Raw genomic sequence first — 24,955 nt, 5'->3', positions numbered from 1 at the left:
ATGTTCCCCGCCCCCCTGACTTTTGTAAATTAGTAATTTAGAGCTTACTCCCAGGTTTTACTTCCCAGGCAGCAGGACTCACTAGGAGATGCCTGGCATCAGAAATGTGGCTCTGAATTCTTTTTTTTTTTTTTCTTTTGAGACAGGGTCTTACTCTGTCACCCAGGCTGGAGTGCAGTGGCATGATCATGGCTCACTGCAGCCTCAATCACCCCAGGCAACTACAGGTGCACACCATCATATCTAGTTAATTTTTTTTTTTTTTGTATTTGTTTGTAGAGACAAGGTCTCACCATGTTGCCCAGGCTGATTTCGAACTCCTGGGCTCAAGTGATCCAACCACCTTGACTTCCCAAAGTGCTAGAATTACAGGCGTGAGCCACTGTGCCCAGCCTCGGGCAAGCGGCTGCTTAACTACTCAGATCATATCCCTGCATCTTCTAATGGGAATGATGACTCACATTGGGGCCCAGACACTCCAGGACAAACACCCCAGGTATCACCAATGCCTCCACCCAATCTGCATTCTCAGGCAGTGACAGGGGACGGTGGCATTCACTGCACCAAAGCAATTGCCAGTTGCATTCCAGGCTTAAGGACATAGACTTTCTAGAGAAGTCTAAGCTGGGCCGGGCGCAGTGGCTTACACTTGCAATCCCAGCACTTTGGAAGGCCAAGACAGGCAGATCACTTGAGATCAGGAGTTCAAGACCAGCCTGGCCAACATGGTGAAACCCCGTCTCTACAAAAAATACAAAAATTAGCCAAGCATGGTAGTACACACTTGTAATCCCAGCTATTTAGGAGGCTGAGGCAGAAGGATCACTTGAACCCAGGAGTTGGAGGCTGCAGTGAGCCAAGATCGTGGAACTGCACTCCAGTCTGAAGGCCCTGTCTCAAAAAAAAAATAACAAAATAAAATAAAAAAAGAAGTAGAAGAAAAAGAAGAAGAGAAAAGAAAAGAAGTCCTATGCTGGATGTGTCAGGGTACAGGCATGGAAAGGGGCTGCCCGTTCTGAAGCTCTCTCTGTAGGATATGGACAGGGCAGGGCAACCCAACACCAGACCTGCCTGACCTGAAAGGCTGGAGGAGGCACGTCGGAAGTTCGACCCCATCCTCCCAACCACCCCATTAAAGTCCTGCAGGGCTTTTCCAGCCCTGCTCACCTTGGCACCCAAGTTCCCAGGTGTGGCTTCCCTGCCAGCCTGAAGCACAGCACAGCAGCCTCCCCCTCAAACATGCCACTCATTCCTTCTGGTCTTCCCTCAGCTTTTCTCGCCAGCCCTGCCTGCCCACACACTGTCCCTGCTCCCAGGAACGCCCTCCCATCTCAATGCCAAGTCTCAGCTAAAAAGCCATTTCCCCTGGATCCCTCCCTGTTGCCCTCGCCTTGCTCCCACAACACATGCACTTCCCATCTCTACACCCATCATAGCACTTGCATAGGCTTGCTCCCTCCAGGCGCCCTTCCTTGGCGCTGCTCACCTGTCCTGTCCCTGGGCTGCCTCCTGCTCATCAACCAGGCACTTCACAAAGATTCAGGGAGTTCAGCTGAATGGAGGCACAGAGCAGTATGGTGTGCAGGGAACAACAGGTGACCTCAGGGGGGCGGTTCACGTCCTAGCTCTGCCATGCTGCGGGGACCTCACTTCCTTGTTGCACTGCAAGTGTGGGCCGGCCCACCCACAGGCCTCTCCTACCTCTAATAGTCAAAAGAAGAAGCCAGGGGAATGGACATCTGTTTGCTTGCCTGACTCTGAGCTAGGATTTTACGGTGAGTCTGGTCGCAGTAGTTGCACAGTCTACCATTTATCGATGATGGTCCCCGGGCCCTGTCCTCGGTGCTGGGGACAAAGGACAACAGGGAGACTCCTGTTCTGAAGGTCCTTAGCCTGAATCCTAACATTCCAAAGCATCCCCCACCACCTGCTTCTCACCTTCCCCTGAGGCCCCCTCTCCACCCAGGAGGCTCCGGCCAAGTTCACCCAGAAGAGAGAAAAAGCCAGAAAGCAAAATCCGAGGGTCACACCCAGCAGTGGCTTTTCAGGCGGGCCTGGGAAGTTCAAGCCAAAGAGACTCCATCTTAGAATCCTCCCTTGCCACCTCCGGAGAGGAAGGTGGTGGAGAAAAGGTCGCACTGTGCCATCTGGGGGGATGTGTGTCTGCGCCCAGAAAAGCCGTTGAATAAACCCATGATGTACATTTTCCAAGCAGTTGTCTGCAAACACTTCATAGCTCCTGGCCCATGGATTCCAGCTTTTGGAGACGAAGTCTCAAAAACTGGCAACCCACAAGCCGCATCTGCCCATGGGTATGTTTTGTTTGGCAGGCAAGGGTTTAAATTTTTTAAAATGAGTTCCAACATTTAAAAATCATCTTGATTTCACATAAGGATCCAAATGTCTAGCTTCTTTAGAAAAACAGGCAGCCCTAGGTAGAATAGAAGAGGTGCATTGGGAAGAAAGGCCATCAGGGTCCCAGGGCAAGCAAAGATCTAGGAGATTGCTGTTAGTGAGTTGGTGGAGACAGAACCTGAAGCAGGGGAAGCCCAGACAGCCACAGGCCCTAAACCACCAGCCACAGCCTGTGCAAGCAAACAGGCTGTCCTCAGTTGGCCCCAATCCCCACCACTCCCTCCAGCCTCACACCAGGAGCCTCCTTCATTCACATGACTTACTGGCTCCTGCAGACATTTAGCCAGCAGCTCTTAGAAAGATACAGGGCCAGGCCTCATAAACCCACCCAGGGCACGGGCCTCCTTCCCCATAATCTCATCTACCTCCCTTAGACCCAACAGCTAACATTGGGAATGAAGGCAAAGAGGACACATCTACCCAGGAGAACAGTCACAGACTTTCTATGCAGGATGCTCGCCAACTATGGGACGCTCAGAATGGTATATTGAATAATCGACAATCCCTCTGTTGCACCTTGTGCTTTTATCCTTATACATCTGCGTATTGTTTTACCACGTCCAAAAATGCTAACATGTCAATCTCTGGGGGAAACATCCTCATAACTTATTCATGAAGAAAAAAAACGGTATGAGAAACTCTAAATGACATAAGTAGTTATTTTTATTTTAAATATTGGTCCATTTGAACAGCTCCATTTAAAAATGGATTAACTCATCCTTTTAAAAATGATTAATGGGCTGGGCGCAGTGGCTCACACCTGTAATCTCAGCACTTTGGGAGGCCGAGGTGGGTAAATCACAAGGTCAAGAGATCGAGACCATCCTGGCCAACATGGTAAAACCCCGTCTCTCCTAAAAATATCAAAACAGCTGGGTGTGGTTGTGTGCGCCTGTAGTCACATCTACTCAGAAGGCTGAAGCAGGAGAATCGCTTGAACCCAGGAGGTGAAGGTTGCAGTGAGCCAAGATTGTGCCACTACAATCAAGCCTGGTGACAGAGCAAGACTCCATCTCAAAAAAAAAAGGCTGGGCACAGTGGCTGACACCTGTAATCCCAACACTTTGGGAGGTTAAGGCAGGCAGATCACAGGGTCAAGAGATTGAGACCATCCTGGCCAACATAGTGAAACCCCATCTCTACTAAAAGTACAAAAATTAGCTGGGCATAGTGGGGCATGCCTGTAGTCCCAGCTACTCGGGAGGCTGAGGTAGGAGAATCACTTAAACTCAGGAGGCAGAGGTTGGAGTTAGCCAAGATTATGCCACTGCACTCCAGCCTAGTGAAAAAGCGAGACTTTGTCTCAAAAAAATAAAAAATAAAAAGATTAATATTTGATCAACACAAGATACCTAATCTGAAGCTTACATCTTCCCCCAAAACTAACGTGAATCAGGTTTCTTTAGGCAATTTCAGAATCTATTGGAAAGGCAGTTGTAACTTTATAAGGAAATGGAAAAAAATTGTCAAGAAATTGATTACAGAGTGGAGGAAATACCTGCTTCCTATCTTGCATTTTCTTAAAATCTTCACATGCTAGCCAAAACAAAACGTTTTCTTCACTGAACTCCTTTTTTAAAAATTCCTGTGGATACAAAGAAAAAGAGTTACACAGTATTCCACATTTTTAAAAAATGAAACAAATGGCATTTCCCTTCAAAGACTGATATGGCAAAATTCAACAGAGGAACATGGTTCAATTACTCTTGGAAAACTCCACTCTCAAAAACAAATGCATATATTTAATGTTAAAGCTAGAATTTCATGTTCATTTGACTTTAATGGTTTGAAATTGTAACAAAGAGTACAGATGAAGCAGGAATCTACTCATATTTCTAAACTGACAATAAATTACCAAAAAGTAAATTAAAGTGGAAGATATATTGGTTCCTTCCAGACAGTGTTTAAACAAAGTACATTCCTCTAAAATCAGGCTCTTTTTTTTAAACAAAAGAAAAGAAAACACATGAAGCATGTCTAAAGCACCATGATAAAAACTATTTTAAGTTGGAGGTATGTGTGTTTTCTTTTGGCAGATATTGGGCAGTCCGTGGCACAGCCAGCTACTCTGCTGAGCAGAGATCTCCTGGGTTGCAAACACTGCTCACAGTGGCCTGGCGACCAGGAACTAGAAATCTAGCACCACCTGCCACTCCCCGCTGGGAGCCCTAACAGGGGTCCACTGCATGAGGACTCATCCTATTCCTGATCCAAGACTTAAAGACAGAAGTGATTGGGACTCATTCTCAAAATTCACATGTGGTCCTCCAGCTGGCATCAGGGGCTTCTGCTGGTCAGAAAAGTTATTTCTTTCTTTCTTTCTTTCTTTCTTTCTTTTTATTTATTTATTTATTTATTTATTTATTTATTTATTTATTTTTTAGACAGAGTCTTGCTCTGTCGCCCAGGCTGGAATGCAGTGGTGCAATCTTGGCTCACTGCAACCTCTGCCTCCTGGGTTCGAGTGATCCCTGCCTCAGCCTCCTGACTAGCTGGGATTACAGGCACCCACCATCATACCTGACGAATTTTTGTTTTAGTAGAGACAGGTTTCGTCATATTGGCAGGCTGGTCTTGAACTCCTGACCTTGTGATCTGCCTGCCTCAGTCTCACAATGTGCTGGGATTACAGGAGTGTGCCACCATGCCCAGCCGGGGAAAAGTTATTTCTAAGTGGCATTGACAGTTCTCCATCCATCAGCCCTGCTCTCGGAGGTCCCTTCACCAAGTTCACATTGGCAGCCTCTCTCACCCTGTCCACAATGCATTCTGAGAATCCCCCAAGCACAAGTGAACATGCCTTCACATCAGAGATACCCAGAGCTGGGAATCCCTCATACAAACTCCACCAATGGGCAAGTATCTTCTCCCCACACCCTGCATCCCCTCCCACCTCACTACACAAAAACCAGACACAGGCAGCTCATGCCCCTCGGTATCTGTCCAGGACTATCTGTGACAGCGTTGCCAACACGGTCATGACAGATGACAAAGTCTCACCCTCAAGCTGGGATAGACAGTACTGATCTCTCGAGCTGGCATAGAGAGTGCTAAGCTGATAGACAATGCTGAACTGCCTATTTCTCCCCTGCATGCAACTAAACTTACACACGTACTGCATCTATCCCGATTAGCAACGAAAAAGACAAACCCTAAATCTTTTCACGCCTTCTGGGTCCTCCAGGAGATTCTCCAGGGATGCCGCCCATTTGGCTGTGCTCTTGAGGCTCTGGTGGCTGCTGCTAGAACTGCCATCGCTGTCGTGGATGTCTGCAAAGCAAAGCTTAGACTGTATATGTGGCCAAAAGAACACTGTCATTTTAAGAAATCTGCATGCAATAGCCAGCACTGTCATTGCCATCACAGCTGACGTACGCCAAGTTATGTGCCAGGCTCTGTTCTAGGTGCTTAACACGATGGACTCGTTCTTGTCACACCACCCTGTAAGGCAAGCACTACTATTTCCTCCATTTCATAGATGGGGTAAACTGAGGCTCGAGGTGATAAAGGGACCTGCCATTTCCAACCAAATCCTTCCCCTACTCTTGTGTCCACTGACCAGTTTGGATATAGCCCTCAAGTCTCACTCAAATCCACCTCCCAGAGAACCTTGACTCAACAGCAACTGCTTCCCCATGGCACTTTGTGCACAGCCGTGCAATGACGGTGCTATGCTGTGACAATTGACATGACTAACTCCCACTAGTCTGAAGCCTCCTGTGTGTCCTCATCTTGCATCTCCAGCACCTAGCTCACTACCTGGCACAGGGATTTAAAAACTCTTTGCAGGATAGGATTCAGGTGATGGGGCAAAATGTCAGAGGGTTGCCAGAATATCCAGGCATCAAGATAAATGATCATTTCAGGCAACATTTTTTTTTTAAATCAAGATTTATGCTGAAAAATCCACAATGAAAACAATGCCCTTTTTTTTTTTTTTTTTTTTTTTTTTGACAGAGTCTCCCTTTGTTCCTCAGGCTGAAATGCACTGATATGATCTGGGCCCAGTGCAACTTCCGCCTCCCAGGTTCAAGCAATTCTCCTGCCTCAGTCTCCCAAGTAGCTGGAATTACAGTTGTGTGCCACCACACCCGGCTAATTTTTGTATTTTTAGAAGAGACGAGATTTCACCATGTTGATCAGGCTGGTCTTGAATTCCTGACCTCGTGATCGACCCACCTCAGCTTCCCAAAATCCTGGGGTTACAGGTGTGAGCCACTGCGCCAGGCCAAAATACCCAAATTTTAAATAAAGACAGGATTGGTTATACTGATTTTTCCTTTTGCTTCAGGCTCCAATATGGCTTAGCATCACTGTTACTTTCCCTGACTTTATTTAAACTTCAGATATTTTGTTCATCATGGATGTTTTTGCATTAATTTTGATCTTTTAAAACACTGCACTGGCTGGGCATGGTGGCTAATGCCCATAATCCCAGCACTTTGGGAGGCTGAGGAGGTCAGATCACTAGGTCAGGAGTTCGAGATCAGCTTGGCCAACATGGTGAAATCCCATTTCTACTAAAAATACAAAAATTAGCTGGGCATGGTGGTGGGCACCTGTAATCCCAGGTACTTGGGGGGCTGAGGCAGGAGAATTGCTTGAACCTGGGAGGCAGAGGTTGCAGTGAGCAGAGATCGTGCCACTGCACTCCAGCCTGGGCAACAGAGCAAGACTCCATCTTGGAAAACAAACAAAACACTGCATTAAATATCATTTATAGGCTGGGTGCAGTGGCTCACACCTGTAATCCTAGCACTTTGCGAGGCTGAGGCGGGTGGATCACCTGAAGTCAGGAGTTTGAGACCAGCCTGGCCAACATGGTAAAACCTCATCTCTACTAAAAATACAAAAATTAGTTAGGTGTGGTGGTGTGTACCTGTAGTCCCGGCTACTTGGGAGGCTGAGGCAGGAGAATCACTTGAACCTGGGAGGCAGAGGTTGCAGTGAGCTGAGATGATGCCACTGCACTCCAGCCTGGTGACAGAGCGAGACTCCATCCCCACCAAGGAAAAAAAATCAGCAAAGTAAATCACTTTTAAATGACACTTTTTAAAAATAAAGTCTCATAAATATTAATTGCTGCAAATAGCTAGGGGGCCACACAGCTAAAAATGTTTTTGGGGAAAATCTGTATCAGAGCACACTGGACTTACTTAATATTAACAGCTCCTATGATCTCTGATGTTCTATGAGGGGTCAAAATACAAGTTGATTTCTTGATCCCCTGGGACTCGGAATCCAAGCACCTGGGGACACTACCTAGATTTCAGACATTCACCGGATGACATGGGCTAAATAAAATAAAGTAGAACCAGGCCAGCTGGATACAGTGGCTCACGCCTGTAATTCAAACATTTTGGAAGGCTGAGGTAGGAGGATGGCTTGATCTCAGGAGTTCAAGACCAGCCCCTGGGCAACATACTGGGACCTCATCTCTATAAAATATTTTAAAACTAGGCTGGGCACGGTGGTTCACACCCATAACCCTAGCACTTTGGGAGGCCCAGGTGGGCAGGTCACTTGAGCAGGTATTTGAGACCAGCCTGGGAAACATAGTGAAATCCTGTGTGTACAAAAAATTAAAAACTTAGCTGGGTATAGGGGCATGCAAATAGTCAGTCTGTCAAATAGCTGGGCTCCTTTAGTCCCAGTTATTTGACAGACTGAGGCGGAAGGATAGCTTGAGCCCAGGAGGTCAAGGCTGCAGTGATCCATGATTGTGCCACTGTATTCCAGCCTGGATGACAGAGCAAGATCCTGTCTCAATCAATCAATCAATCATCAATAAATCAGAAACCCAGAAACCCAGCAGGGACTGTGCTTCAATGCTCATTGGTGATGGAGTACGTAAGAGATTTATTTGGGACAAGGGAAAGGAAATCCTTTCCTTTAACCATGAAGCAAACTCACTTGAACACATCACCAAATGGAGTTGATGCTTTTCTAAAGTGACTCTTCAGTTCATGGATATTAAATTAGTTCCCTGTTCTCTTTGTAAATGCTGCAGTGGCAAACTCCTGAACACTGAGTTTCTTTCCAACAAAGTATAAATTCAATTAAAAGATCATTATTACAAGAAATTTCTGCAGCAGGGTTCATTCTGGCAAGCATTCCAGTAAATTACTCTTCTGCTCTTTGCCCAGAGAATACAGTTTGACAGTTTACTCCATTTCCCCAGCAGATTTTCTCTTAAGTAAACAAATATAGAGACACAAGTTCACTGTTCCAGGAACAATCTAGGCAGCTGCAAATTTCTCTTGCCATGGCAGAACCACTTTGGCCATAAGTTTTCAGCCTTGTTCTGAAAGGATTCCAAAACTCTTGACATTCTTTTCCATAATAAACCAGACCATGGTTGGGTTTCACCACCATGCTGTCTTGCAAATAAATACACACATTAGATTACCATTTAGCCAACAGAGTGTCTGAGAGTTAAAACAGCTGACCTCACTGTTAGACAGTCACTAACCCCTCACCCTTTATTTTATACTCTAATTATTTTTGCATATTAGGTTTATATGTCTGTTTTCATTTGAACAAAAAGTTTTATAACTGAAAACACACTAATGTGGTCCAGCCCCACCTCCCCCACGACCTTATTTTATAGACTGGGAAGCAAGAATTCAGAAGATAAAATGACCTATCCAGATGATGCAGCTAATGAATCACTGGATGGAAGCAATACTGGGCCCTATGCGGGAGGTCACCTGTCCTCACCAGGGCCCCGTCTACAGCATCCCAGGGTGCCTGGGAACACAGAAAACCAGTGAGCCTTCCATTCCATTGTCTCCTGGGCTGTCATCTCCCTTGCATCATATGTCATGAAATACATTTACAACCAACACTATTACAGAAGAGCATGGAATTTTCAGTGACGGCTCAGAAAGTACACCAAGATGGGGCTGTTCTTTATAGCCGTGGGTATTGGTTTTCTGGCTTTGGTGCCCTAGGTAAAGAGAAATTCCTTCTTGCCTTTTTGCCCACCTTCTGTCCCCATAAGTGGCATGTAAGATCCTTCTATCCGAGATACCTACTCTCTATCTGTCATAAGTTTTCTTCTCCAGAAATGGTGTGAATTTTTCTAAGACTTCCTGATTGTCTTTCAAGTTTGATTAAGGCTTTTGGCTATTGCACCCCACCCTTTTAAAATCCATCTTGATTGACATCAGTATAGGCAGATCTTGATGAGACAGCATTTGCAAACTCTACTCACTGGGTAGTATCTCTCTTTTCTAAGTCACTGTCCCCAGCATCCAATGTCACTGAGCAGACAGGGATAGCCCTTAGACTGAGGGTACTTCCGCTACTCAGGGTGCCCTGCTCAGGAAATGCACTAAGTTATGAATTCCTAAGCCATCTCAGTTCACTTTAAATGTTGCAACCTGCTGGGCATGGTGGCTCATGCCTGTAATTCCAGCACTTCGGGAGGCCAAAGTGGGCAGATTGCTTGAGCTCAGGAGTTCAATACCAGCCTAGGAAACATGGCGAAATCCCATCTCCACAAAAAATACAAAAATTATGCTGGGCATGGTGGCTCATGCTTGTAATCCCAGCACTTTGGGAGGCCTAGGCAGGCAGATCAAAAGGTCAGGAGTTTGAGACCAGCCTGGCCAACATGGTGAAACTCTGTCTCTCTTAAAAATATAAAAAATTAGGGCATGATTTTTTTGTATTTTTAATAGAGACAGAGTTAGTGCATGCCAGCTACTCGGGAGGCTAAAGCAGGAGAATTGCTTGAACCCAGGAGGCGGAGGATTCAGTGAGCCAAGATCATGTCATGGTACTCCAGCCTGGGTGACAGAGCAAGACTCCATCTCAAAAAGCAAACAAACAACAACAACAAAAGCCACGCATGGTGGTATGGGCCTGCAGTCCCAGCTACTCAGGAGGCTGAGGAGGGAGGATCACTGGAGCCCAGGAAGCAGAAACTACAGTGAGCCAATCTTGCGCCACTATGCTCCAGCCTGGGTAACAGAGCCAGACCCTGTCTCAAAAAAAAAAAGAGTCATGAAAAAAATGTTACTCCAAGGGGGACGGGGAAGCAGGTTAAAATAAATTGAATGAATAAATGAATGTTACAGCCAGTCCAGTGATGTTAGAAGAAATAACTTTTCTTAATAGCAAAACAGGATTATTTCTGAACTTAAGAATAAAGCAAAACCAAGATTTCCCAGCTGCCCAACTTCTGGCACTTGGATCCACAAAGTTCCAATACTCTTCTATCCCTTTTCATTGATAAAAGTTTCCATTTTAGACAGATTACACAAGAAAGCAGGATTGGAATGCATAGGCGGAAAAATATGTCAAGCGTGTTCTCCAGTACCTTTACAATCTCTCCAGCGAGGGAAGACCTGCTTGTGATATTTGTTTGTTTCAATTTTGTCAGGTTCAGTTTTATTTTTGTTGTCATTGTTTATTCCAGCTGTAAAATGTTTTTGCAATGAATACAAGTTTTTAGTGTTCTTTGTTTTCTTAGCTCCTGGGCTCTTTCTTTCTCTTTTTCTTTCTCTCTCTCTCTCTCTCTCTGTCTCTTTCTTTCTTCTTTCTTTTTTTGAGATGCAGTCTCTCACTGTCACCCGGGCTGGAGTATAGTGGCACCATATCGGCTCAATGCAACCTCCACGTCCCAGGTTCAAGCAATTCTCCTGCCTCAGCCTCCCAAGTAGCTAGGATTACAGGTATATGCCAACACACCCGGTTAATTTTTTGTATTTTTAGTAGAGACAGGGTTTCACTATGTTGGCCAGACTGGTCTCAAATGCCTGACTTTGTGATCCACCCACCTTGGCCTCCCAAAATGCTGGGATTACAGGCATGAGCCACTGTACCCAGCCAGCTTCTGGGCTTTTTAAATCATTTTAGATCTTCAAATTTTTCACACGCAAAATATGTATTTTTCAGCAAATTTATTTTCAGATTAATCTATCATTAGCTAATATTAATGGTTAATACTTGCAAATGGGCCAGGCATGGTGGCTCACACCTGTAATCCCAGCACTTTGGGAGGCCGAGGTGGGTGGATCACTTGAGGCCAGGCATTCAAGACCAGCCTGGACAACATGGCAAAACTGTGTTTCTACTAAACACAGTTTTAAAAGTACAAAAATTAGCCGGGTGTGATGGTGAACTCCTGTAATCCCCAGCTTCTCGGGAGGCTGAGGCAGGAGAATCACTTGAACCCAGGAGTCAGAGATTGTAGTGAGCTGAGATCATCACACCACTGCACTCCAGCCTAGACAACAGAACAAGAATCTGTTTAAAAAAAAACAAAAACAAAACTTGCAAATGATTTACAATGTGCTAGATACTATTTCAAGCTTTTACCTGAATTAAATCATTCAGTTCTCACAATAACCTACTGATTTGGTTAGTATTATCCCCACTTTGCAGATGAAGAAACTGAGGCACAGTAACTTATAAGGGTCCCAGCTAGAAAACGGGAAATCATTGCCCAAACCCAGGCACTCCTGCTCCAGAGTACATGCTCTTTACCAAAGGCTCTATTGCCATTTTTAGTTTTTATATCTGCTGATCTTTACACTCACAGAGACCAGAACACAACAGCCTTTAAGAAACCAATAACAATCACACTTTTGGGCGAAAAAAATACTAAAAACGAAACAAAACAAACAAACTAACTAACAAAAAACAGAAAAAACTGGGTAAGAGTCCAATCCATGCAGAAAAAATAAAAAATAAAAAAAGTCACATAAAACCAGGTGGAATCATCTAGCACACACAATGTATATGCGTTTTCCATTTATGCTTATGCTGTCCTATGTGGCTTCTGGCTTCAGTAAAAGCCATTATTTCAAGGATGGGTAAAGCATCATGGTGCAGATGGCTGGGGCTGGTTGTTTGCAGCTTCTTTTATGATGCATTATTTATAGATGCTATGATGTCATATCTCACAGAGACCTTCTCCAGACATTAATTCCTTGGAAATCCATACTCAAAAGGCATCTGTCACACTCAACAGAGCTGAATGCTCACAGCATGGATTTCTGCTGTTAATCTGCAGGAAGGTCTGTATAATTATCTTGTGCTTCTCCAAGTCAAATAATATTTTAGTAATATCTTACTATCCGGTTTCCTCAACAGCAGAGCCAACTTACATTCTCAGAAGGTCTGTCTCTAAGTACTCCCCCAAACTCACAGGCTGTTAAACATGCAAGTCCAGGAAAAGGCAGAGATACTAACTCTAAATTCCAAAGTGGTTTGGTACAACTCACATGCACACGTGTGCACACACATTGTACTTCTTTAAAATACTTTAAAATACTCTACTTTGTAATGAAGTTTCGAAGAAAATATATACCCCACAAAACTTATTTAAAACCTCTTGTCACCTATACCACATCAAATGTATTACATTTTTTAAAAAGTCCTCCCAATTTAGAATCAGAGAGTCATTTTGTTACAGCTGGTGATCTTCAAGGCTTCAGAGAAACTGGGCCATGGAAACATTGTACCTAAATATTATTTAAGTGTTTATCAGCTCCAGTATCTAACTGCTGAGAATAACTAACCTGCCTACATGCAGTTCCCCTGCTGGAGAGATTTGATTGAACTGCAGTTAGCAGGAAATAATGTTAAAAGCGAAAAAAGTTTTTCAATAATCATTATAATTGCCAGCATCCAAGTCAGGAGCAAGAAAGCAGGTGGCAAAGGGTCGGCTCCGCTCAGAAAGGGCATTGTGGTGTTTTCACACGAGGGCTCAGGCCTCACAGAAAGTCAAGTGCTCCCGGTGGCCCTTCCAAAGTCACCTGTGCACCTCTGTGTCCTTACAGCACACTCTTCCCAGCCCCCACCCCACCCAGGGCCAGGTCGACAGGCAAATGCAGACATTGAAAGGGGGTGAGGGCCATTCCTTACATTCCAGGCTCTGGGGTCCACCTGAGAAGTTCCACACGTCCGACAATCCACTGCCTTCTCAGAGACACCTTGTGTGAGAAAGGCAGAGACTGGAGGGGTCCCGAGCACCCTTGGGTCCAACGAAAAAACAAGCCTCAACATCCTCTTTTAAGTGGACTAAACAACAGATGGCCACTGGTTTCCAGTTTCTACCAGAGGGAAGGAAACAAGAACGCTACACTGTTATTTGCAGCCTCCCTAGACTCTCCACTTTCTAAGCAAAGGCCAGAAAAAAGAAAATGACCCAGCGGCCCTAGTCTGAAAACAAAGACCCCGCCATCGATTTTTTCCACTTCCAGAAGCCCCTGTGTGTCCTCTGGGGCCTGACACTTACGCATAAAGCTGCCCTCACTCTCCTATTCGGCCTCAATCTGTCCTGTACCCTCCCTTGAGGCAAAGTAAGTGACTTTTTCCTCCAGGGTCAGTCAGGTAAATGGCGTATTTCCTGAAAGCAAGGGCTGCGTCTTCCTTGGGGTCAGCATGATGTCTGGCACTCAAGTATATGTTTTATAGTAATAAATATTTTCTAAGGAATGAGCAAAGCCAGGCACCAGGCTGAGAGCAGAGGGCATAGAATGGAGCACAAATAGCTATTAAAAATAGTTGACATTTACTGAGCACTTACTATGTCACATCAAAACTTTGCAACTATCCTTGGAAGTTGGTTGGGCCCCATTTTACAGATCAGGAAACTGAGGCACAGCAAGGATAAATAACTTGCTACAAAGAAGCAAGAGGAAGTGAATGAGCTGGGATTCAACCCCAGGGTGTCTGGCTGGAGAGAAAAACAGAGAAAGATGCCAGAAATGAAAGGTGGGGCCCATTTTCTCACGGAACTTAAAAAGAATTGAGGAGAGGAGGCCAGGAGTTCCCAGGTGGCCACCTGCCCACAGTGCCACAGGCTGGTAGGAAGTTTTCCTCACTGGTCCATGAAGAAACGAGAAGGAAGACCAGGAAATGTTTACCGAGTGAGCTGTGCTGGTAGAGTAAGGACAGTCTTTGGTTGCTTGTTTTGTTTTTGCTTTGAAACAGATCACTGTTTCTTTACATGGGGCACAGTTCAGGACATAAAAAGGGAGTGCGGTGTCACAGAGTCTTCCTCACACTGCTGTCCCTCAGGTGCCCGGTGTCTCTCCCCAGGAGTGACAACCTCTAGAAGATTCTACCTGAGATGATATCTTTCCTACTATTGGGTGTGTTAAAATGTCCTTTTCTGTGTGAAATGATAAAGGTGTTTGATGATGGCTTTGTTTGTTTCTAATGTCCTGACCAGAGAAAAGAAGGATGGGAGAAAGGGAGGGACGGAGGAAGGAAAGTTATCAGCTCCACATTCATTCTCTAAACACATTTTAGCAAAGACTCTAAATGGCTGTTGTGTTTAGGTAGCAGTGGACTTAGGTCCAAGGCTTGAGTTCTCTGGTCTGCCCCTTCTGAAATGGGTGGCTCCGGACAAGTCCCTGCCCCTCAGTGGCCTCTGCAGCTCTCCAGGGAGAAACGAAATGGTTCCCTCCTGCTCAGGCAAGCTGCTTTGTCAAGTGCAGAGTGTGGGAGGCAGCGGGGCCTATCAGGGTGGGGCTGCTGGAGCAGGGAGACCCAGGCTTTGGGGCAGGACAAAGAACACCTGCGGGAGCAAAGGCACAGGAGGGTATTGTCCTGTCCCTTCAGGGGTAGAGTAGGGAGCAGGAAAAATGGGACTGGGAAGGACTCAGTCAGATAAGGGGCCCCCCCACCAGGCAGTAGGGCAGCAAGGCAGACCTGAGGGTGCTTAGCAGGGCCCGTGACAGATGGGAACTTGCTTGGAAGGGATATTTGTCCCCACAAGTCTGCGAAGGGCTGTCTCATTCCAGCGGATGCCGCCCGACAGCTCTTATCAAGGGACCACTACTGCTGCCTGCCAGGGGGGCCCCCTCTGCTCCTGCCGCCACCCCCAGGGCTGCTGCAGCGGAGAGCTATCTGGGGGAAGCAGAAGAAATTCAGGGGCATAAATTTAGTGCAGTTTAAGCAGCAGGTTCCCAGAGCCCAGCGTCCAGGGACTCACTCAACCCAGGGAGGGAAGTGACTCCGTTCACCCAGGAAGCCCTAGGAAGTGGCCATGCCAAGCATCTGGCTGGGCATCTACATTTCCAACCATGAAGAAAGGAGACATCAGATCAAATACACATCAGCCAAGGCAGATAAAACACAGTGAGCACCTCACACCCTCCAGGCTATGGGCTGCACTTGGTGGTGGCCAGAGTAGGTACAGGTCCCAGAGGCTCAGCTGGCTCACCGCTGATCACACCTGTAGAAAACAATGCCCCTCGGCCTGACCCCTCTGTCCCTGCAGCCCTGGGCAGGTGATGTTCTGCAGAGAAATTTTCCCCAGTGGCCAAGGCTACCCTGCTTCGGGGTTGTTAAAACAAAGATATTAAATCGCTATGCAAACTGTCATCTTTAAATAAAACAAGCCCAGCCATAAACTTCAAACTGTTCCCAAGGGTTTAATGGGATCCTGTATGACAGGCCCGAGGGGACGGCTTAGGCCTGCCTGGCAGGGTGGGAATTCCCCTAAGAGGTCACCCCTGGGTGCAGCTGCAGGGGTGGGGAGTGGGGTGGCTTTGGCTTCCCATCTCAGATGGGCATATCCCAGTTATTAACAATTCAAGGTTGATAACTAAGCAGAGTGAGTGGACGGAATCCCTTTGGGGGATCCTCACATTTCACTGGCCTGAGAATTCTCCAGAGTGCTTGTTGAAGACGCAGCCTACCCTCCCGCCCCATCTACAGTCCCCAAGAAGAATCAGTGGGCCTCGGCGAGGCCTGAGAAGCTGCACTTTATCAAGCCTCTCCTGAACCCACACAGCTGGCAGAACACACTTTGAGAAACCTCTGGAAGGAGAATGAGGAAACCCCACTCTGAACCTTGGAAGGAGGGTTAGGAACTCAAAATCCTCCGGAAAGACAGTGTCTCCAGTGTGATTTTGCTGAAAGGTAGGAAAGGTGTAAAACAGAAGGTGCTGGGGGAGGCAGGGCCACAGCCAGTTCTGAATCAGAGGTCCTGCAGGGGCAGCTCCGGCTTTCACGGGGCCTGAAGTTTAGAGAATTTGAGGAGCCTCTTTAAGAAAAATAATTCAGGTTGGGGCGGCAGCTCATGCCTGTAATCCCAGCACTTTGGGAGGCCAAGGTGAGCGGATCCCGAAGTCAGGAGTTTGAGACCAGCCTGGCCAATACAGTGAAACCCCATCTCTACTAACCTCAGGTGATCAGCCTGCGTCAGCCTCCCAAAGTGCTAGGATTACAGGCATGAGCCACTGTGCCTGGCTAAAATAACCCCTTTTTCTTTAGGCTTCTTTTCGATGGCTGGGTGGTGATGACCAATCAGGCAAGAACTCAGGTTATTTCCCATAATGGGGGCAGACCTTACACCTACAATTCCAAAGCAAATCAGGCTATTGGAGTTGAGGCATCCAGTACCCAACCATGATGTTTAGTGGCTGACCTTTCTATCTTTCCTTTGTTTGTTTGTTTTGAGACAGGGTCTCACTCTGTCACCCAGGCTGGAGTGCAGCAGCACGATCTAAGCTCACTGCAGCCTCAACCTCCCAGGCTCAAGTCATCCTCCTCAGCCTTCTAAGGAGCTGGAACTACAGGCATGCACCATCATGCCTGGCTAATTTTTGTATATTTTGTAGAGATGGGGTTTCGTCATGTTTTCCAGTTCTATTGGAACTCCTGAGCTCAAGCAATTCTCCTGCCTCAGTTTCCCAAAATGCTGGCATCACAGGTGTGAGCCACTGCGGCCAGCCTGAGACTGACCTTTTTATCAGTGATGTAACCACGTTTTATAAGGCTTAAAATTTGTTGCCCTGAAAAAATTTATTCCCTAAAACTGCCTTCAGCCTTTTTGGGGTACAACCTGCTACATGCAAAATCACCCCAAATCCATTTATCTCCCAGGTGTCAATGGTTCTGTTTGTCAAAGTAATAGGTAACATGTACAGGGCTATTCATAGCAGCTCTATTTATAACAGGCAAAAGGGAGAAAAGCTAATAATTATTAAACATCTATTATGTGCCACGCATTTTACTAGGGGTTTCATATGGTTTTGTGTATTTAATCCCATAACTCTATGAAACCCGCTTTGTAGATGGAGAAAGTGATTCAGAGGTGTGCCGGTACATCAGCTCTCCTGAGTCAAGGGGAAGCCTTCATTTTTACCATTTGTTGATTTTCATGATGTAACTATCCCATCATAACTACTTTCAAGCTACCTATGGTTTAACAACCAGTTCCCAACCTTCTTGAATATTTAGCAACTGGCTTTTTAGCCAGTTCTAGCCAGCTCCAGCACATCATTGAAACAGAGTCCCAGAGACATCAAGTAATTTGCCCAGTGTTGCTGAATGACAGAGTCAAGGTTAGAACCAAGAGTTTAATTCGAGTCCAGGCTCTGAGCAGGCTCCACAGGCCTGCGCATGGTTAACATTAACACCCACAAGGGAATTATTTGACTCACATGCAACACAAAAAGGTTTATATGACCACTAACGCTAATGGAGCACTTAGTACATACGGGCAACAATGTAAGATAATTACAACAACCCTATGAAATCCTACATATTAAATGCAATTATTTGCAAAATTTGATGGATGGAAGACAGGCTCCACTTGGGTGCTGAAAAGGAGGGTAGCTACTGTTATGCCCATTTCGCAGACCCTCATTCTGCAGAGAGGTCCCACGGCTGGTGAATATGGTGAAGGTGAGATTCGGATCCAGCCAGTCTGGTCCCAGTCTCTAAACCACAATGTCCCTTATAAAATATCAGGAGCAGAAAGGAAATGCACCAACGCGTATAAACTCTGAGCACCAAGCAGAAGTGAATCTTGGCGTAGGAAGCCCGGGAAAGCCTCTGAACTCCAGCGTCAGGCGAAACTGGGTCTGAAGGCCTCCCCATCACCTGCTGGCTGTGAATGGGGCAAGTCACCTAACAGTGCCTGGCTTCCGCTCCCTCCTTGCTCACCGGGTTGTCCTAGGGATGAAGGGAGAGTTCACCGAACGCGGTGGACAAGGCGCTTGGCGCACCCGAAGCCCTGCACAGCTCGTAGCTATTGTGATGAGCAAAAAGGGTAGGAGGACCGGAATCAAGGGCATGACTTCACCTTCACCGTGGGGCCTTTGTCCTATCAAGTTGCCCCAGATCGTGGCTCAGGCTGGCCCGGAGTGACAGCAAAGGCGAATCTTTTGTAACGTCCGAACTTCGCTGGCAGAGGTGCCCTTCCCCATCTTGGGTTTCCGCCACCCTCGAGACCCCACCTTTCGGCTCCTCGCGGCAGAAGCGAAGCCCCCGGCGTCCCAGGCCCTGTCGCCCAGTCAGATGCCCAGATCCAGCCGTGCTCCCCGGGCGTTCGGGCATCCTTCCACCCACGCCCGCAGCGGAGGCGGAGAGCGCCACTGAGGGGGAAGCCCGAGAGCCGTTCTGCTTTCGGAATCTGGAGCCAGTGCCGCCTCCAAAGTTTGGGGATGTTTTGGGGCTCCTTTTTCTCCCAGACTATCACTAAAAAGAAAACTGCTGCTGTTCCCCTTTCAGCCAAACTTCCTCCCCGGGGCGCCCGGAGGAGCTCTGCGCTCCCGTCGCGGCTGGGACCGCGGAGGTGCGGGACAGAGCGGAGAGAAGTGGGGCGGTCGGCCGGGGCTCCCATCTGGGAGGTACAGCCGAGCCGCGCCCGAGCCCAGGAGGGAGGGCAGGAGGCCGGGCAGGCGACACGGCGCCGCGACCCCCAGCCCGCGGGTCCCCGGAGCCGCTTACCTGACGGCGGCCGCTTCCTGCTCAGCCGGCTCACGGCGCGGTTGAACATCGCAGCGGGCGCCCAGGGAGGAAGCCGGAGCAGCCCGGCGGCGCGGCGGCTGAGCGGGAGGAAGGCGAGGAGGAGGAGGGCGAGGAGGAGGAGCGGGCTCAGCACCGCCCCAGAGTGCTCGGCCCCCGCCCGCCGCCCTCCTCCCAGTCAGACGCCGCGTGGCGCGCTCCGAGCGCCCTGCCCGCCCCCGCTGGTGGGCGCTCGCGGTTCCGCCCCGGGGTGCCCGGGCGGAGCAGGGCGACCCCGGGTGACCCCTGATGGCCCGGAGTCTGCCCTGCGCCCGGGATGGGGCTCAATGGCCCAGAGGGAGTCCAGGCCGCCCGGACCTTAGTAGCCCAGCAGAGGCGGTTAGCGCGTCCCGGGGTCGCTGGCCCTCGCCGGAGGTGCAGCCCCCGCCCCGCCCAGCTTCGAGCTCCCGCGCCCATCGCGGTCTCCCGCCTTCTGCAGCCCGGGAGAAACGGGCACAGCGCCGCTGGCTCACCGCGCTTCGGGGCTCTCAGCGGCACTTCGGGGATGGCAGGCGGGGTCCTTTCCCTGGTCACAGGCCGGGAAGCCGAGGCCTCGCGGTTCTGCAGAGTCCGAGCGTGGCCCGGCCCGTGGCCTTTGCCTCTCGACCCCAGGATCCCCGCCTGCCGGGGCCTGGCTGCTCCCCGACTTCGTGAGCGCTGCGCCTTCCAGCCCAGCGAATGAGGGTGGGGCGTACCCAGGGCCTGTGCGCTGAGCTAGCCGAGCCGCCGCGGGTGGGCGCCCTGTCCCCGGCAGTGCCGCGCGCGAGCCAGGACTCTGGGAGACCTGAGAGATTTCTGCAGGAACCCCACCACCACCACCACCACCACCACCCGGTTCCAGCCCGGGGCGGTGCCCTGTCCCGCACATCGCGCGCTCGGGACACTTCTGTAACTTTGGGGACACGTGGGCACAGCCTCCGGCAGGACCTTCGGGCTCCACAAGCCGGACCACTCGGGCCCCCAGGGCGTCACCTGCTGGGCGCTGCGCGGTCCACGGTCTCCTATTATTTCATTTCTTCTGCAGAGTAGCTCCAGCGGGGGTGCCATTAGCCCCCATTTTCTTGAACATTTGGTTTGCAAGAAATTGTCTTTCTGGCGCGTTTTATTTTTCTCCTTGTGGATCTGGCTTTGTCTCTAAATTGGTCTTTATTTTTAGCTGTACTAATTGCTATTTTTCTACACTGTTCCTTAGCCGCCCTCCCCCCATCCCCCCGTCCTTTTGCAGTTTTTTTCACTAGTTGGCACTTTCTTTTGTATCTTCTATTCTGAGCTACCAGTTCTGCTCACTGTCCCTCTACCCACCCCACAGCCCCAGTTCCACGCCAAGTGTGTCCGGTGGCTGCTTCTTGCTTTGCTCCCCACTATTCCCCTCTAAAAGTCGTTTTCCTCGGAGCATTTCCAAGCACTCTCCTCCTCTGCTGCCAAAAGAGGATTTCCAGGCTCCTGAAGGGTACGCGGTGGCCAGGAATAGGGTTAGACCCAGCGGGGTGAGTTCTGATTTTAAAACTTCTATTGCTGGCCTGCTCCCGGGCCCAGACGAGCTTCTATCTCATTGTAATGGGATCAAGCTGTGATACTTAAATTTAGGCAAGAGTTTTACCTTTCGTAAGAGCAGGATTTTAAATGCTGGCAGAGTCCTGGATCCAAGTGAGGTCACTGCATTCTCATAACAATAACAAGGGAATTTGTGCAGCGCACCCACCCAGAAAACTTCCCGAGACCAAATTACAAGTAATCCTAGCGCAGGAAATAAGCGCACTGGCACTCAGGGGTAAAAGTTAGGCACAGCTGTGCAATGTTACGCTAGTTGCCAAGTCCACCCTAGCGTGTCCTGAAAAATACTGGCGTGGCTTAAAATATGCTATGGATCCCTCCTGAGCTAAGAACCTCAGGCCTCTCTTAAATAAAGGGAAACTGTAACAGCCTTAAATCATTTTTTCTGTCCTGTTAGCACATTGGATAGTAAGTACAAAAATTAAGATGCATGGTTAAGGCAGGTGCTGTGGCTCACGCCTGTAATCCCAGCACTTTGGGAGACTGAGGAGGGTGGATTGCCTGAGGCCAGGAGTTCAAGACCAGCCTGGCTAACATGATGAAACCCCATCTCTACTAAAAATATAAAAATTATCTGGGCATGGTGATGTGCGCCCATAATCCCAGCTGCTTGGGGGGCTGAGGCAGGAGAATCACTTCATTCCGGGAGGTGGAGGTTGCAGTAAGCCGAGATCACTTGCCAGTGCACTCCAGCCTGGGCAACAAGAGCGAAACTCCATCTCAAAAAAAAAAAAAAGATGCATAGTTAAGGTTTAATGTACACAGTTTAAATTTTTTGTTTGGGACATCGAAAGATTGTCCTCATTAAATTACTATAAATACCTGTTTTAAGTGTCTAAAGATTCAAAAGCCAGTTTTCAAAGTGTACTGTGCAAAAGATCAAGTATAAAAGTATAAAGCCTCCTAACTCCTAAAACTTGCCAAACACACACACACACACACACACACACACGCACACACACACACACACACACACACACACAATCGAGATTAAGTTCCAACCATGGTTTGTATTGGATTGAAGGTGCTTATCATCCAAATAGTATTTCTCCTGTAGGTCCAGCACGCACTTTCTGAAACTTTTTTTTTTTTTTTCAGGCAAGGTTCTCACTATGTTGCCCAGGCTGATTTCTAACTTCTGGACTCTCAAGTGATCCTCCATCTTTAGCCTCCTAAGTTAAACCTTAACAGACAAACTACGGTAACAAATTTGGGGAAGAGAGGATGAGCAGTTTAGTCCCTTTCTTCCCCTGCTGGTCTCACCTTTGGTTCAAGGAGGTTCACATCCGGCAAGAAGCAGGAGCTCAGATATCTTCTGATCACACAGGATTCCAGAAGGATTACTGGCTTTGGAGTTCACCAGAACTTTAAAAAATTGGTAAGCTGTGAATACATTTTAGAGCCTCTCATAACCAGAATTTATATAACAAGACTATTCTAGGCCAACTGAGGCAGACAAGGTATAGTAAAGTGAATACGTGCCCAACTTGAAGTTAAGAGACCTAGGTACTAATCCTGACCAAACAGCAACCAGCTGTGTGGACACACCAGATGTGTCCTCAAACACATCACAGCCTCAAGGGACAGGGCAACAGGAGGTGCCACCTATACTCTGAGCAAGTGGTGTTTGATAGCAGTGAACAAGAAGCATCTGGCACAGTGCCCAGCACATGTAAGCACACAGAAAACTACTGGAATTTTAATTACTCTTACTCCCCCTACGATGATGTTTTAATAAATGAACTATAGGCAGTCAAAAGTAGATTTCTTTTCAATTATAGGAAATTGTCAGGGTTAGTATCACTATGATGTTTTTGTTACTACACTGTGAAAGAGGGAAAGTACATTGTTACAACCTCTCCAGAAGGAAGAGAAGCAGATGTATTAAGATATGTATTTGACAACATATGTAAGAGTCTTCAAAATGTTTATACGTCTTTGACTAGTGAATAATTCTATAACTGGTAATTTGTGCCAAAAAAAAAAGATGCAAGATTTACATGTAAAATTAAACATCATAATACTTTTTATCAGCATTATTTACAGTAGCTAAAAATGCCCACTAAAAGAATGACTAAGATACAACATATTCTTGCGATAGAATATTTAACAGTTGTAAAAATCTGTGAAGAATCTTTGGAACTTGGTGGAAAAAAACTGGTGCAAAGAGAAAAATGAAAGAATCTTAGATGAAGCTCTCATTGAAAAAATCAGGATACAAATACAGAGAAAATTTTCAGTGTCGAGGAGGAGGAGAACATAGTATGTTTATGCATAGAAAACTAGCAGTTAATTACACCTAAATATTACTCGACTATAACTCTAGATGATAGGACAATGGGTTCTTTTAATTTTCATCATTACATTTTCCTGTTTTGCAAACTTCTGCAGTATATGTGGTTTTAAATCAGGGAGAAAAAGCAATAATTAGAGACTAGTTGAAATCTCTACTGGGTTTAATGCCACAAAAATATATAAGGCTTCATTTATGTTGTTTTTGTGTTTTGATTTTTAGAGACAGGGTCTTGCTCTAATAGCCCAGGCTGGAGTGTGGTTCTGCAAGCATGGCTCACTGCAGCCTTGAACTCCTGAGCTCAAGCAATCCCCCCACCTCAGCCTCCTAAGGAGCTGGGACTTCAGGCATGCACCACCATACCCTGCTATTTATGTATGTGTGTATGTATGTATGTTTTTATTCATTCATTTATTTTTGTAGAGATGAGGTCTTGCTATGCTGCCCAGGGTGGTCACACTCCTGACCTCCTACCTTGGCCTCCCAAAGTGCTGGGATTATAGGTGTGAGCTACAGCATCTGGTCCCTGCCTCCCCCCTCCCCCAACAACTTTTTTTAAGAGTCAGGGTCTCTGTCTGTCATCCGGGCTGAAGTGCCGTGGTACAGTCATAGCTCACTGCAGCCTTCCACTCCTGGGTAAGCCCTCATTTTTACAGCATTAGTTTTGCTTTCTTAAAACTCTTAATTTCCCATGAAAGGAGCAAGCAGACACTGGCTGCCTTTCCCATCTTTGATCTCTCTTGCACTTCAAGTCCCACATTCCTGGCATACACAGCTGGAGGGATCCTTGGAGATCAGTATATGATGTTGCAGATCAGGAAACTGAGGCTCAGACAGCAGCTGAACTTGTGTTTAGCTAGGATGTGATGCTAGATTTCTCGACTCCTGGGCAGGTAGTTTTCTTGGCATAGCACTCTTTATTTGGTTTGTTTGTTTGGTTGGTTGGTTGAGACAGAGTCCCACAATGTCACCCAGGCTGGACTGCAGTGGTGCAATCACAGCTCACTGCAGTTTCCACCTCCCAGGCTCAAGCAATCCTCTCCTCCCACCTCTGCCTTCTTCAGTACCTAGGACCACAGGCGTGCACTACTATGCCTAGCTAATTTTATTGACTGATTGATTGATTGATTGTAGAGATGGGGGTCAGTCTCCCTTTGTTGCCCAAGCTAATCTGGAATTTCTGGGTTCAAGTTATCCTCCCTCCTTAGCCTCCTAAGTAGCTGGCACTACAGGCACATGCCACCATGAATGGCTAGGGATTTTTGGTTTGGTGTTTTTTTTTTTTTTTTGAGACCAAGTTTCACTCTTGTTGCCCAGGCTGGAGTGCAATGGCATGATCTCAGCTCACAGCAACCTCCACCTCCCAGGTTCAAGCGATTCTCCTACCTCAGCCTCCCGAGTAGTTGGGATTACAGGCATGTGCCACCATGCACAGCTAATTTTATATTTTTTAGTAGAGATGGCATTTCTCCATGTCAGACAGGCTGGTCTCGAACTCCCGACGTCAGGTGATCTGCCTGCCTCAGCCTCCCAAAGTGCTGGAATTACAGGCGTGAACCATCGCACCTAGCTGGCTAGTTTTTTTAATACTATTTTTTTTAAGTATATTTTATTTGCTGGGCGCAGTGGCTCACACCTGTAATCCCAACACTTTGGGAGGCCAAGGCAGGTGGATCACAAGGTCAAAAGATCGAGACCATCTTGGCCAACATGCTGAAACCCCATCTCTACTAAAAATACAAAAATTAGCTGGGCGTGGTGGAATGTGCCTGTAGTCCCAGCTACTCGGGAGGCTGAGGCAGAAGAACTGCTTAAACCCAGGAAGCAGAGGTTGCAGTGAGCTAAGATTGCACCACTGCACTCCAGTCTGGGCAACAGAATGAGACTCTGTCTCAAAAAAGAAAACGTATATTTTATGTTATTTTTGAGATG

The 24,955-nt window shown here is 47.4% G+C and overlaps 1 protein-coding gene across 1 annotated transcript in view; it reads right to left on the bottom strand.

Annotated features, from left to right (window-relative positions):
* The window catches only part of RGS10 (regulator of G protein signaling 10), a 41,861-nt gene extending 22,584 nt beyond the window's left edge, over positions 1–19,277 (bottom strand). Inside the window, exons 1-3 of the mRNA XM_017509090.2 lie at positions 19,120–19,277; positions 5,567–5,685; positions 3,914–4,000 (exon numbers count right to left, since the gene is read on the bottom strand). Of these exons, the coding sequence (XP_017364579.1) occupies positions 3,914–4,000; positions 5,567–5,685; positions 19,120–19,168 (255 nt within the window). The 5' untranslated portion in view covers positions 19,169–19,277. The remainder of the gene's footprint in view (positions 1–3,913; positions 4,001–5,566; positions 5,686–19,119) is intronic.
* Between the last annotated feature and the right edge of the window lie 5,678 nt (positions 19,278–24,955).

The sequence above is a fragment of the Cebus imitator genome, unplaced genomic scaffold (genome assembly GCF_001604975.1).
Source record: "Cebus imitator isolate Cc_AM_T3 unplaced genomic scaffold, Cebus_imitator-1.0 Scaffold406, whole genome shotgun sequence".
In the NCBI taxonomy this organism is placed as follows: Eukaryota; Metazoa; Chordata; class Mammalia; order Primates; family Cebidae; genus Cebus; species Cebus imitator.
This window is presented reverse-complemented; position numbering and strand designations above follow the sequence as displayed.